At 40.6% G+C, this 15,769-nt stretch overlaps 1 protein-coding gene across 1 annotated transcript in view; it reads left to right on the forward strand.

Annotated features, from left to right (window-relative positions):
* The window catches only part of LOC310959899 (myosin-10-like), a 59,828-nt gene that overhangs the window by 18,129 nt on the left and 25,930 nt on the right, over positions 1–15,769 (forward strand). Inside the window, exons 4-6 of the mRNA XM_083931423.1 lie at positions 9,735–9,762; positions 12,597–12,699; positions 13,720–13,749. Coding sequence (XP_083787549.1) covers positions 9,735–9,762; positions 12,597–12,699; positions 13,720–13,749 — 161 coding nt within the window. The remainder of the gene's footprint in view (positions 1–9,734; positions 9,763–12,596; positions 12,700–13,719; positions 13,750–15,769) is intronic.

Raw genomic sequence — 15,769 nt, forward strand, 5'->3', positions numbered from 1 at the left:
GCTGTCGTTTCCGACAGGGTTCCGACAGGGTGGGGACATTCACTAACCCATGATGACAGTCTATTTCTGCCTGTGAACTCAGCTGCCAACTGCTCTCCCGAAACTGAATCAGAAGTACTGAAACACACTCAGGATTTCATCTGCAAATATGTACAGCGGGTGACATGAAGTTATTTATAGCTGCAAAGCTCCATATCTAGTCTCTCTTTTCCGCACTCCAATGATCTTTTCCTCTGCTATCTCCATTTTCCCTTTTCATTGCCATGTCTGGTCCCTTCCCACCACACCTTTCTCGACTTAACCCTAAACTGTTGCGCACTCTTCCCTATCCTGGCAACTATCAGATGCATAGGGAAACATCCTGTGACTATCAGTGGGATTTAGAATGGCCCCCACCCATTTGTTCCATGGGTGCCATCTCACTTGCATAGTTTAAGTTGTTGCTTCTGACATTTTTTTTACTGAGAGGTAGGCTGTATTATTCATAGCTGATGATGAAACATAAAATAATAACCATAAAAACAGACACAATATCCACATTTTGACCCCACTAAAACTGCCCCTCATTTCACCTTAATGTCACTTCAGCCTCATGAAAACAACGCCTGTTCCACGCCCAAGAGGCCCCAGTGCTGGTGGGGAGGGAAACCAGGGGCATCCGAATTCCAGCACACACACACACACACACACACACACCCACACACTGACTGGTACACACACATGGCCGGTCAGCTCAGTGGGGCTGTCTGCCCTTCTGTTTGAAGGCTCATGAATGTCTATGAATGCCTAACTGGCAGCTGGTTCAACAGCATTACTGTGACTAACACCGTTGAGCTGTTTAGTCACTCAGCGGCCGAAATGGCCATATGTACAGAAAAGTACATTGTAGTCCCTGAAAAGAGTTTGATCTATGAGCCAAAATATCTGTTAATACTGCTGATTTCTTCAAATGATATTACAAATGTAGCCGATTACTAATCCCTTTACTGCTGACACATAACAGTTTGGTATAAACTGCTACAGACCTCATTTTTGTGTTTGTGATAATGAACAGGGGACCTGCACTGTTGAGACTGCTGTAATAAGAGATTTTGCAGTTCTTTTCTTTCTCATCTTTTAGCATTACTTTTAAAACTGTCACTCACTCTCCTGGACAAATCCTTTGGTGTACACCATCAGTGTGAAACTTCATTGTTTTGTCTTGAAATATTGTGTTGGCTTCAGTCCTACCTCCAAATTACCCTTGAGGAAAGTGAATGACGTATTTGGACGTGCAGTTTTCCATTTCAGCCACTTTCAGGGTTAATTTTAAAGGGGCAGTCCACACATTTCGTTCAGTTAACTCATCACAAAGAGCACTACTCAACTTGTGAAAACAATATCCGATTTAGCTCTAAAGCATTGTTCAGACAGATTTTAGATGCAACACGATTCCATTTGAAGTGAATGAAAAGACAAAGTTAGACACCCATGTTGGGACCAGACATGTCTGCGTGAGAAAATGACTGAAACTGGGCTTTATAATTCTCCTTCATGAACATACAGAGATGAGAGGACAAGTTTGTATATAGACCCAAATACAATGAAGTGTATCCTGTGATACTGTAATGTCTGCCTTTAACCTTCCTTGTCCTCTACATCGCTCAATGTAACAGGAGTGACTACTAGAAGCAATATATCCTACAATAGTGGTTAAGATTATACTAAGTCTGTTTATCTTATAAAAACTGCTGTTAAAGGATGTAGCATATTACTCTTCCTCTGCCCTCTACTTAACTGTGTTTAATTTGCGTCTTATCATAATTGTCCGGAAGCTTCAAAGTGACAGTTAAACACTGCAGGTACCCACAGACCACAACACTTCCCAGATCACGCAGACTGTTTGCTACTACCACTGTCTGGGAATGTGAATGTGCTCGGTCTCACTCTCTCTCTATCACACACACACTCTCTCACACACACACACACACACACACACACACACACACACACACACACACACACACACACACACACACACACACACACACACACTAAGAGCTTTGTTCCTCTGGTTTTAAGTAGCTCTGGATTGTGTCCTCTGCTCTAGGCCTTTATGAGTAAGCACGCCGGCATTACCTTTGCACTGATACAATCACCATACTCTACTGTGACGAGGGAGTTGTGTGTGTTATGTGTGTGATTGTGGGTGAACCTCAGCACATATAGCAGTAGTTTATAAAAGAGAAACTCACTGGCTATCACTCAGGATTTCTTATGTGTGTGGAGTGGTTACCATGGTGCTAGAATTTTCACCGTGTGCAGTTGCATTTTACGACTTCTTTTATGAAGCAAATTGTGAGCGCTTGAGCCCCATTTTGGAAAAAATGTGTTACATCCAGCCGCGAAGACATCAAAAAGTTTGAAAATCATGTTTTCAGGCCAGCTTCCATTTTTGTTTCCTGTTAGCGGTATGTTCCTAATCAGAAAGATGTGGTTTTTGTCTCTTTAATCTGCAAAAAGATTTGAGTTTTAAGTGTTTGCATGAGCATGGAGTTCCTCTACAGTACATAAATAAGTTTGCCTGGGAGTGGGCAAGGACTGGCATCAACTTTTCCCTTTAGTTATCTTTTCCAATGTTATCACGAGCATGAGATTAATGAGAATACACGTGAATGTAATCACGGATTTTTTGACAGCTGGCTGATCCAAATGCAGATTTAACATTTAAACCACAGTTTGCAACAAATAGGGGTGCAATTTGTGGGTGAACCACATTGAACTGGAGCCATATTGCTGAGGACCATTGACAATAAATGGATGTAATTATGATCCTTGAGCTGAGAATGTTCTTGGTTTACTAAGGTTTGGTGGTTTCAGCAGGGGATGTGAAGAATGGTTTTGGTAGTTGAGGCCAGTAATCCTCGAACATTTTCAGCCTGGAGTCTAAATGAGAAAATTTGTTCCTCACTCATTAAAATCATGAAAAACATAAGTGATTGTAACACTTGTTATTTCACCAATCATCCCCTTTAAATTAGCTTTAACTGCACTAATTTAATTTAAATTCAGGGTTCAACGGTAATCTTTTTTTTTTACTTGCAGAAATCTACTTTCCAAAAGTACATTTTTGCTTGTTTTGTACAAATTGTTTTATTTATTAGTCGTTATGAAATAGAGTGAATTGTTAACTCTCAACGGACATGAGAAGGAAGCGAGATGGCTCAATCCTTAGCTTCTTCCATCATCAGCTTCTTTTTTATCACTTGCCTGATTGGATAAGTGAGTTGCTAGATATACTAGTCCAATATAGCATAAGCATTAAAAATGACAGATCAACTAAAGAAATCTAAGTCAACTAAGACAAAGCAGGCAGCCCTATTACACATGCATACATACAGTACGTACATTTGTTGTATACTAATACGTTTTGTATATTCAGTGCCATTGTTCCATGTTTTTAAGATTAGGGAAGAAGCTGGTACTCAGGGTGGAGGTCATGGGTGGGGTCTGGAATCATTAAAGACAGATTGGTGTTAGGGATGATGCCTGACTTCCATGATTTTCATGGCTCTTTGTATTAGCCTGGTAAACTGATTAAATCCCATGAGCTATAATGCAATAAATTACCCAGGCCCCAGCCTTGAGTCTATTTTCCTAATTATCCACTTTAATCCACAAGTAGACCTTTACTTCTTGTTTAAAAACTTTTAGTAGCTGCCATTTCAATAGTAAGTGGAAGGCTATTCTATATTCAATATAATTCCAGTGTAAAAAATAGACTTTCTTGCCTCATAATCTACACATAGCACCAGCATGGGCATGTTGAGTGTGCACCATCAAAATCTGAGAAGCCAAGTACTTAGGGGCTACTCCATAATGATATTGAACATGTGATTGAGTTTCAGTTGTTCAACCCTAAGCTTTACGGGCAGAAACGCCACCCTCAAGTTTTTTTATTTTGCTGTAAAAACTGGTACACGGTACAAAAATTTCAATTTGAAGGCACTTTTGTTCAGTAATTTCTCTGCGATGGCATGCCCTGTTAGTGTCTGATCCAGTGTAATACCAAGATACGTGTCTGTAACATTATTCTTTGTTTCAATTTCATTTTCATTACATGTAACTTTTAGCAGGTGCCTTTTGTAGCTTACGTCTTGTGCCAAATAGGGTGCACTCAGATTTCCCTTAAGTGCAATGACAGTCTACTGTCTAACTCTTAGCTCTCCACTAAGAGTGTCTTGAATTTGAGAGATGTCTTTTCCAGACACTAGTAGTGAGGAGTCATCAGCATACAATAACAATTTAAATTTGACTGCTGCTGGCATATGGTTTAGATAAATAACAAATAACAAACGACCTAATATCTGTTTATGTTTATGTGTTTAATGTGTTCCATTGCAAAGAGCTGTGACTGTAGGGGACAAACTTCCGAATAAACCATCTTGCAGCAAGTCGTGGACTTTCTGAAGTGAGGTTGTGTGAGAAGTGGAGTAGTACCAAGGATATAGAAGTGTCTTTTGTGCACTTTGTCCGTTGCCTTGCTGCTAGGTAAGAATTGAGGATGGCTGAATTTAATTGCCTAATATTTCTTTTGGTATGACATCAAGGAAATGGAGTTCTCAAACTAGCAAAGGTGACACTTTACGGCTCCTCTGATGTGTGTTGGCAGTAAAGCAAATTCAGCCTTTTCTCTTGCACACTTTCTAATTGAAAAAAATTGAAGCTGCTGTTGGACCCTTTGCAGACATTTGCTACCTGAACACTCCATGTCAGTTTGTCGTGTTTTACTTCCAATCATTTATAGTTACAATATATGTTTTCCCTACTTTCCAGCAGGGCGTAGCTTTGATAATACAGTCCTAATCTCTTGGCCTCTTTTTAATCAAAATCACCTTATCTACTAAGAGTGGGGAACTCCATATAAGGAGGGTGTGTATCATTTACAGTAAATTAGATGAATGGGTTTGAAAATAGAACAATAATCTGAGTTACAGTCAGGAGTGGGATACTGAGGCTCTACAAGGTTAAATGAGGTTGATAATAGGGGGTTATTGTAACGATTGGGGCTTTTGTGGAGATGGAGGGAGAGGGGGATTGCTCTGGAATGTGAAGAATGAGAGTTTTTTTAAACCTTGTGGGGGATAAAGTATTAGCGGCAAAGGGAACCCTGCTGTGCAAGACCGTCACCTACCATGAGAGAAGGTTCATCGTTTTTTGTGAGTAATGGATGCAGTACATTAATGGTTTTACTGCGTTTTCCACCTTTTTTTAATTTGATTTGACATGATAAGTGACCTTTACAACAAACTCAGGAAATAAGTGTCACTATAGAGCTGGAAATGGCTGTTACGTCGGTTGAAAGTATTGTTTTTAGAACTGCCTGCTCTCTATCTTGGAGTTGAAGTATGTCACCCTTCAGTGAACTGTGGAAGCAACACTGATTGGTCTGGAAGCCTGCAGCCTGTATCCAAACAGAGACTGAACTGTGGTCTAACCTAAAAGTTGATGAATGAATGGGTCAACTTATTATCATCTCACATTAACATTACCTAGATGATTGGCTGTGAGTAGCTGTGGAGGAAATAACCGTGCAACTAAAAGTTCTAATGAGGTGATCAAATTAAAAACATCTGTTGGTGTGGAAAAGGGATTTTGTCTCCAGTAAAGTTCCACTCTGTAGTGGTCTGAGTAATGTGGCTGCACCATTCACGGGGGGAAAGGGAAATGAGAGTAGCAGAGTGAAAGGGGAAACACAAAGGGGGTAAAGATTTAGTGAGGCACTAATGAGCTACTGGAAGGGAAGAGCATGCTCAGTTTGATTGGTCCACCTATGCCTAGCCTACGCCTCGCCAGCATGGCATCCTGGGTAAATATGACCCAGCAGTTAGTTGTTGTGGTAATCAAGGAAGCAGCAGCTGCCAAGGTGGGAGCACGGACCAGATGGATGCACACATTCACTCACTCGAACAGCACAGGTCACATTAGACCGTTGAAAGTAAAATCTTACAAAACATATTCATCACGAGACGGTTAACAACACAGCAAGACCATACAAGTTGTAATAAGAAACAGAAGTTTATTCTGTAATCTGAATGTATTTATAACTTCATAGGATCATAAAATCTGCGAATGTACTTGTCTTATATCAGTCTGATTGCTCTCTATGTGATGGATCAGTATAGCTCCTTTCCCACTGGCCAAAAAAACTAACATCTGGCTTTTGTCTTTAGTGAGAAATGTTACAATCGGTATTCCCAGGACAAACGACTCTGCAGAAGTCATGGGTATTTATCATCTCCAGCTCTGATCGGCAGTGATGGAAACCCAGGTAGACACGCTTATTTTCGCTCCTTTTTCTGGCTCTGTAAAGTCTGTGACTCTTTGTTATTTAAGCCACAAATTTCATCTGTCTGTGCAATAAGTAACAGATATTTAAAAAAAAAAAAAAAAAAAAGATTTAACCACCATAAATACCATTGTCACTAGCCTCTATGCTGCTTTCTCCTGTTTACGAACTGTTTTCCGGTGCGTCCGTGATTTCAACCATAACACAGCAGAAAGAAAACAGAAAGGCATACTCATCTACTAGTAATGGGAACGGAGTCTACGTCTGCGTGCGTGCGTGCGTGCGTGCGTGCGTGCGTGCGTGCGTGCGTGCGTGCGTGCGTGCGTGCGTGCGTGCGTGCGTGTGTGTGCGTGCGTGCGTGCATGTGTTATTGTCTCGCACAAGATTTCCTATTCCATTCCCTTCCCATCAGCCAGGACTGATCACACAAACACATCCCAACCTTTACTTCCCTTATAAGAACATATTTGCCAGTCTTCCATTTCATGTCAGTGATCAAATCTATCAACAGAGATCAGCTGAGATCATCTTATCTCCCACACAGAGCATAGATTTCTTCATAATTATAGGCAGACACACACAGGAATATCTGCACGACATGTGAAAGGCTGTACAACCGTGACACATGTTTCTGAATTTCCTTTTGTTGTTGTAGTTGTTGCCTGTAGAGCCATGGTATCTATTACTGAGCAGAGCCACAACTCCAAACAAATGCTTGCCCAAGGGACAAAGCATGTGCACCAGAGGATTTTCTGCAGGAAAGACTTATCTGTCACATGGTGTTTGTTAAGGCACCAGAGCAACACTTGAGGTGACTGTATGGGCATTTAGGCTGGCTGCCGTTGTGGGGCACTTGGAGGCTCCAGAGTGTTGTTTCGAATACAAATGACCAAAGAAAATCACAATTTCTAACAGATGTTTCACATTTGTTGCAGATTGCAGTCAAGAGCTAATTTCAGAAGCATGAGGTCACACATGCAAACTGGTCTCTTTAATCATGTAAAGCTGAAGTGATGTTGCTCAGAGGCTGTTTGGTGAGTGTGTATTTGGTTTTCATACTCATGATAGGTTACGCACTGCAGCGTGCCGTAGTCCAGCGAGGCTGGAAGTGCAAGGTCTTTTGGAAATCAACATTAGGTGCAACTGATAAGCTTCAGGTTTATGTAGATGTGTTTTTTTCCGAAGGCTACCTCATCATCAAGGCTGATGGGGCCAGTTAAAGTGAGCAGCACATTCATCATTGCCATTATTACAGTAACTCTCATCCAACACAAATGTGCGTACATTTGTTTTCTGCATATTTGTGTTTGAGTAAGTTTTTGGATGAGAAAAACAGACTTTTGATGACACAAGGTTTCCAGATGCAAACACACACACACACACACACACACACACACAACCACACACACACACACACACACACACACACACACACACACACACACACACACACACACACACACACACACACACACACACACACACACAGAGCCAAAGTCATTTTTAACAGCTTTTCTCAACCGAGGGAAGTTTGCACTAAAAAGCAGGAACAAAAGGTAATTTCTTGGTTAAAAGTAACACCTTAAAGACTTTCTGATCCATCTGTGAAAGCTGACCATCAACAAGGTGGGAGTTAATGGGTTGTAGGAAGCACATTTGTTCTCCACAGAGCTCCACTCTTCATCCCAACAGTGGATAGCTGTTATAGAGTCCACTAATATTATCCATTAAAGGTTCTAGCTCATCATGGTCTTTTGCTGATTTGGCTTTATTCAAAAGTAATGGAAGAAGAGCTTAAAGATAACTACACCGAGGGATTTTTGAACAACAGAGGAAAACATTCAACACAGACAGAGTGTAATATCTAATAGTATAATCTGCTATCATTCCCTAAGCAATGTAGTTGTGTGAAAGGTAAGTTCATATGGTTTAGGAATGTAGAGGTCTTTTCAGGAAATGAAAAATCTCCTTACTTCCTGCCACAAGAATGTCAGCAGCGGTTGACGGACAGCAGGAGGAGTCTGGCACAAACAGCATTACTCTAAAATCATAATCAAACCTGTTGTCCACACTGTATAGTTATGGTGACATGATGAAAACTCTCCTCAGCAGTCAAATGCTTTCCAAATTGCACACAGAGGTTGTGTGTGATGATAGTGCTCCTCCTGTGTGCAGCTCACATCAGATGTTTTAGCCTCTGGCCTTTGTTGTTGTTGGCCCGTGTGATGAGGTCATTTCAGACTCCATTCCCCACACAGAACACAAAAAGATAGTTTTGTAATTTTAAGTCACGTCAGGTTTCAGAGTTTCACAGTAAACAGTTACTACACTACGTGTTTTTTGTCAGATCGCTCCTCTCATATGAACTGAGGAATGTTAGAGCTCTATCTTGAGGAGGTTGATGCTTGGAAAAAGTGGGTTGAATGAACGGTTTTGCATATTCACAGTTGTAGTTGAGGTTTAGAGAAAGTGCTGAAAATAGCTCAGCAGTTACTTTTCATAGAATGAAATCAGATCAGGTTATGTTGAACATTTACATAATTTCTATTCAGGCTGGGCCATAATTCAATATGAATGGAATTGTATCGTGAGAGTTGGAATAGATAGTTAAGTAATGGATGAATGGCTGGAATAGTAAGCTAAAAATGTTTGGATAATTGTTAAAACATTCTGCTTCTGCCAATCCAAGTGGTAGTAGTACAAATTTAAATGTCCTCTCTAAAAAGGAAAAAAAAATCAGTTTGTCAGTGGGTATGTGAAATGAGGACATTCTCTGACTGTGACCGTTTCTGTGAGCTGAGAAACAGGTCAGTTCCCTCTTGGTTCTGGCCTCTGCAGTTCTTTGTAGTGCACAGCTGGACCTTCAAAGTTGAGAGGTCACACACTTCAGTGGGCATGGCTAATCCTGTCATCTGGTCATCAGTCTGAATCCCCCTGTGATGAAAGGTGTTAGAGCTTCAGTTACTAGTCTGGGTGTCAGTTTATGGCCACCACACAGCATGGCTTTGCAGGGTCGTCAGAATGAAAGAGGCTGAGTAATGGCCTGTTGGCTGTTAAACGTACTCTTGACACACACACACCGGATTAATGTGACTTTGGTGTTTATGGAGCAGCATTTCAATGATTCCCATTATTCTCAGGAAAAATCAATATCAGTTGTGTTCATTTAGGAGCAATCCTCCCTCTCAGCCTTACCCAACATAGCGTAGCTCCTGTATTTGCTTGTTGATTCTGTGCCCTGTACCAAGAAAAAGAACTGGTTAAGCTGGATTGCATTTGAGTGTGTTATCGTCCAACAGCTTGACCACAGAACGCTGTCTTTGTAATTATTCTAGTTGTACTGAAGGGTAAAACCCGAGAGAGGGTGGAAAGATGCTGACTGTGTTTTTCTGATTTCTCTGAACAGATCGTGAGGACCAATCAATCCTTTGCACGTAAGTACCTCGACTCCTAACTCTCTTTTAATTGTCCTCCTCTCCTCTCCTGAGGTCATTTCTCTGTTGGGACAGATGATGGTAAGGTGGTTCTGGTGGTAAAGCAGCTTAATGGGCTGGAAGATAAAAATGAAATAGCTGCATTTTAATAGTGTTATCTTTAGTGAAAACAGGGTCACACGTACTGTTCTCATAGAATTTACAGTGAAGAAGTAGAAGAAGAAGAGTAGTAATAAGCATTGCAAGTGTATAAAATAAAGTAAATGAGAGCACTTCACACGGACCATCACCTCTGAATTACCTGGTTCCGTGGTGGTTTTGTCTCTGTAAAGTAACCCTCTGCTCTTCTTCCTTTATGTTTCTCTCTCCCTGAGTCAGTTGGCCAGCTCCCGTCGTCCTGCTGTTTTATTTAAAGACTGGTTTCAAATAGCTTTTTGTGGATGTTGGGTTGTGCAGCAGCTCTACCCAATACTGAGGGCAGTTATGAGTGCGGTTTGGTGCCTTGCCTTCATCTTCTTTGGCAGAGCGTAATTAAGTTCCACACTCTTTCAATGTGGCTTCCACTGACGCTGCCAATGAGCAGACAAACGCTGTTGCATAATCTGTCCTATATTCAGAAAACGACACCCCCTGTTGGTGACAGTGGGGCCCTTTTAGTAGTCACCCCACTGTAGGGTGGTCACCCAGCTTCATTACCGTAAAGACGATTGATTTATTGATTTCAGTACAAAAGACATTAGTTATAAGTGAATGTATAATAAAATATATTAAAATCGCAACAGTGAAGTATGTGGTCAAAATGACCCCCTCTCACTAGCAGCTGTGAAAGAAAGAGAGAAATAGATAATCCGTTCTTGCAGAAAACGACACTATTACCTTTTTTCTGGTCTTATTTGTAATGTTAAATATCCCTCATGAGATCAATAAAGTTTGATCTATCCTCTTATTTTACTTTCACTAAAATCTACATTTCATTGAAGAGGAGTAGCATCACATGGTTTCAGTACTGGTTCGGATGCTACTCTTCCTGCAAGGAAAATGATTCCTCAGGCCAGCTCAAATCTGTGTTTATCCAGGTCTGAATGTACTTAGTCTTAGAATAAAAAAGACTGCATCAGCTTTGCAACAACCACTGTTAATCCAGTTAAAATGCCACACGCATTTTTAACATATCTTAGAATTAAAGAAGGTCTTTCGTAGTTATGTGGTTTAGCAGGGATGTATTCAGCAGACCCAGGCTTTGTGTGAATGGCCAATTCCTCGTACTTGTGTCCCTGTATTAACTGATAAATAGACGTGTATGAATTATCAAAGGATGATTTTAGAGTGAAGACACTCACTGTACTCAGCTTCACGTGAGACGTAGAGCTTTTTCACATTGTTCAACAACGATCACCTGAAGCTGAAAATTAGCAAAACCAATGAGCTTGTGCTGGACTACCAGAGCAACAGGAACAACACAACATTGACATTAGACAATTCTTCAAATATGGATTTTACTGCAAAACAGCTATGAATTCTAAAACATGGATACTTCACAATCCTATCCGACCAAATGTCTCCACGTCTGTTCCTGAGTTATGGAGTTAAATAATGGAAAGAAACATTATGACGTTACAGTGAAGTTGTCCTCTGACCTTTACGATATAAAATGTCATTATTTTATCCTATAAGACATTTGTGTTTTGTGGGGTCGCAGTGACCTTGACTGCTGGCCACTAAACTCTAATCAGTTCATCCGTAAGTGGACATTTGTGCCAAAGTTGAAGACATTCCTGAGATATCACTTTCACGAGAATGGGATGGACTTGAGGTCACAATGACCTTTGACCACCAAAATCTAATCAGTTGGTCTATGAGTCCAGGTCGACGTTTATGCCAAATTTGAAGAAATTACATCAAGGGGTTTTTGAGACATCGCCTTCACGAGAATGGGACGGATGAATGTGTGGACGGACGACGGACAATCCAAAAACAAAATCCTATCGCTGGCACAAAGGCATAAAAAGGATATAATGTGTGAAAGTCGGCTAATGATCATGTCCATGAGAAATATAACTGACACTATAATACTATCAAGACATCAAGCCAAACTGGGATGTGTAACTTACTTGACCTATATTGCTATGTCTGTATCCTGTCTTTGAGGACTCGCCCATCGAATTGTATTGCGGCAGCTAAAACAGCAGTGGTCTCTGTGCAGTAGAGATAATAGCCAGCTAGACTAAAGCCACTGGTATGTAGCTAGATGCAGCATTGCTGGCCTGGTTTTGATGTTGGCCCTGTTTTTTTGGGCTCTGGGACCTGACTGTGGGAGCTGTTGATGGCCCAGCCTGAACACAGCTATCATTAGAGACGGCCCAAAAGCAAAGCCTGGAAACTTTGGAGACTGGCCCACCAAACCACAGAGTTCTCCAGTAAAACAGGCAAATGGATGGATTGGGAAAACAACAACAGATAGCTTGATAATCATCCACTCTCTCTACCTCTCTTCCTTTTCTCTTTGATTATTATTTCCTTGGGGAACATCCAATCACTCTTGGCCACCATAATGACTGGTTATTTTGGTTAGGATTTTACAGTGTTTTGACTGTACCTTTCTAAATAGTGGACAATTTACACAGATTATTTCTTGTAATGTGGCTATGCCTCACATCTAAATGCCTGTTATTCATGATTGCAAACAATTGCGCTGTAATTATTTGTTTTTAGTGAAACAAAGTTAAAAAATAAAGTTTGTTTCTTTTCTCTCACTCACTCAGTATTCACTCACACTTTTACTCCCTCTGTCCGTCCAAGTGTATATCCATGCTGGCTCTCCCTTTTGTTTTCAGAGGTGAATCAGGAGCTGGCAAGACCGAAAACACGAAGAAGGTCATCCAGTACCTGGCCCACGTTGCCTCCTCACACAAAGGACGCAAAGACCACAACATTCCTGTGAGTGCCCCACTGCCTACACTTTTTATACTCCTTTTATACTCTCCTCTTCTCTCCTCTCCTCTCCTCTCCTCTCCTCTCCTCTCCTCTCCTCTCCTCTCCTCTTCTCTCCTCTCCTCTCCTCTCCTCTCCTCTCCTCTCCTCTCCTCTCCTCTTCTCTCCTCTCCTCCCCTCTCCATACATCCCATTTGAACTATCCATGCTGATAGTCAAGTTTTTCACTTCAGTAATTAAAAACTGAATGACCTTGTATTTCTGAATTACCTCTGTACATCATTATTTGTAATTTAAAGAAATAGTTTGACATTTTTGGAAACAGACTTATTCAAGTTAACGCCAGACAATAACGATCAGATCAATACCACTCTCATGTTTATCTATTAAATATCTGGCCAAAATATATGGAGCAACAAATGGAGCATCGATTGTAATCAGCTAAAGTTGCTACACATCTTTTCTATTTTTTTTCTCTCTACACGTGGCTATGCAGCCCTCCAGGGCTTAATAACTAAAAAACAATTACAATCTGTTTAAAAATTTACATTAGTAATACCTGATTGAACCAGAGGCAATGCAAGGCAGCAGAGCAACGTTTTTAGTGTTTTTACACCTCACATTAAATTGTGCTAAGCTAACCAGCTCCTGGCTGTAGCTGCATATACTGACGTACAGACACAGTAGTAACAATCTTCTCATCTCACGCTCCACCAGAATAAAAATAAGTGTATTTCCCAAAATGTCAATTAAAGAATGCTAATGTTGCTGTGTTCTAGTCCAAATTCAATTATTGCATAGCTTAGTTTTGATATTCAGCTGATAACAAGTTGTGTATTAATCCACAGCTAACCTTATAGATTTTGATATAGCCTGCCCGGTCACTCCTCCTGCTTGTCATCCAATGCTATTCTGCGAGAGTGTACCCAACGCTGGGCCAAGTGTGTACTGGTGTTTCCTGTGGCTTGTGTCTGACATGAGCGCTTCACGTTTTAACTCTTGCATTTGTTTATCCATAACAAACAGCCCGAATCTCCCAAAGCATTCAAGCTCCAGGCAAGTGTATCTCCCGCTTTCTCAAAAGTGTGTGGTCCGTTTTTGGTGTATGTGTGCATGCCCCTCTCTCTAAAACTCATCCGCTGCCATAATAATGTTGACAGACTAAACGAAGCTTCTCTTTTTATGAGGTATTTGTTTGTGCCGGCTCAGTCTTCTCACATGATTATTTCAAGCCCACTGAATCTGCCAATAAACCTGCAGGCTCATGATACTAAAACACTGTTTCATCAGTTGCTTTGGGGTTTATTAGAACAGCTTGAAATTGCGATGTATTATTAGAAACACCTGTCATTAAAACTGTTCACATTAAGCGCTTGTCAAGTATTAACTGACTCTGTATAGCCTTTCTGTGGCAGTTCACCCGTCCGCTGTTTCTAGGATAAATATGGTGTTTATGAAAAGCACATGAATTGTGAAATCAGACTACAGCAGCACTAAACATCTCTCCTCCAATGTTTTATGACTAGCTTCATCTTTCTACATTTTAGTGAAGTAAATATATGTAAAATTAAAATATCAAATTTGAAGAAATATGATGGCAGTTGATTCAATCTTTCATACATTTCTGCATGTTTTCTACTGGTGATGTAGTCTAGGTGCATGTGTGTAGTTTGAAGAGCATTTCAGTTAATAATTCATTGGCCTATTCCATAGCTTTGTCTGTGATAATATTATCAGACGTAACAGAAATGAGACTCTGCTGACACAGAACTGAATTCACCCAAACACCTTATTCTATCTCTCTATAATACTTGATATTTTCTGGCTCACCTCTTCTCAGGTTGATTTATCCGGTAGCTATATTTCTTTCTCCCCTAAACCAATACCTGATGTTTCTGTGTCCTCTTTTAAATGTAAAAACTAAAGCAGCAGAGACTTCGCTGCAACCTAATCCTGCAGCTTTGAGCACACACAATCCGGGGTGAATGCTAGTTTAATGTGCTGTGTTTCAGTAGCTGTAACTCGGGGCCTCAGGGCTCCCCTGCCAGAGTATACCATCCACACTCGCCTTAATGCTGCTATGCTTCTGCGTTGCATTACGGCTGCCTCTGAGCAGAGGCCAGAGGAATGTGGAACCAGGGACTGAGGGAGAGCGTAGACAAGGTGGAGGAGAGGGGTTTGGAAGGGGCTGAAAAGGGGGGAGATGAAGCAGTGTAGAAGAGATAAAGCAGACTAGAGGGGACCAGACTTTCATATTTCTCTCAGTGAGGAAGACAAATGGGAATGCCTGTTTATTCTTAAGGTTTACAGGAATGTATGCACAGGTTTTTCTATTTCATTCAGAGCGTGAAAGATAAAAGAAAAAAATAGGACGACACCCTCAGTAAAAATCCACGTCAGGAGAGACGGACAAGTAATATCAAAATGCTGTGTGAAGGACCACATTGTCCATGTCTGGCTCATAGGATTGGCCTGAGAGAGTAAACTTTGTAGATCTCTAGCAGAGTAAACCTGGTCAGTCAGAAAACTTTTTTTCTGTATCCTGTTTCTGTGTCATACTGATCAATTCTGACCAACTTACTTAACACTCAGAGGACAAGGTGTCAATAAAAAATGATGATGTTATAGAATAGAATAGAAATACTTTATTGATCCCAAGCTGGGAAATTGCAGAAATATATTTATATTTTCAGTTATAATGTTTACGTACTTCCTTGTTTGAGCAGCACCTCCTCTGAACTTGCGATTTGCGATACTGTAATTGACTTTTTCGATGACAATATGACTTGAGATATATAAACAAGTATTAAAAGTTTACAGTTTTAATGCAAAAGCAGACGAAAAATAATTTGGTAGGCAGACGGGAATTGCCTATGCTTTCTAATGCAAAAGGTACAATCAGCAACACCTACCACCTTTTTCCATTAGAGGAAACTTTATCTCCCAGTACTGTCTTGAAATTAATATGAATAATTTAACTTTTAATTTCCATGCTCCCCTTCAAATATTTTCTTCTACTCTAAACAAAACAGGAAGTCTTAATGCCTGGACTGTTTAAATAAATACATATCAAATA

This window comes from Echiichthys vipera, assembly GCF_963691815.1.
Source record: "Echiichthys vipera genome assembly, chromosome: 17".
Classification (NCBI taxonomy): domain Eukaryota; kingdom Metazoa; phylum Chordata; class Actinopteri; order Perciformes; family Trachinidae; genus Echiichthys; species Echiichthys vipera.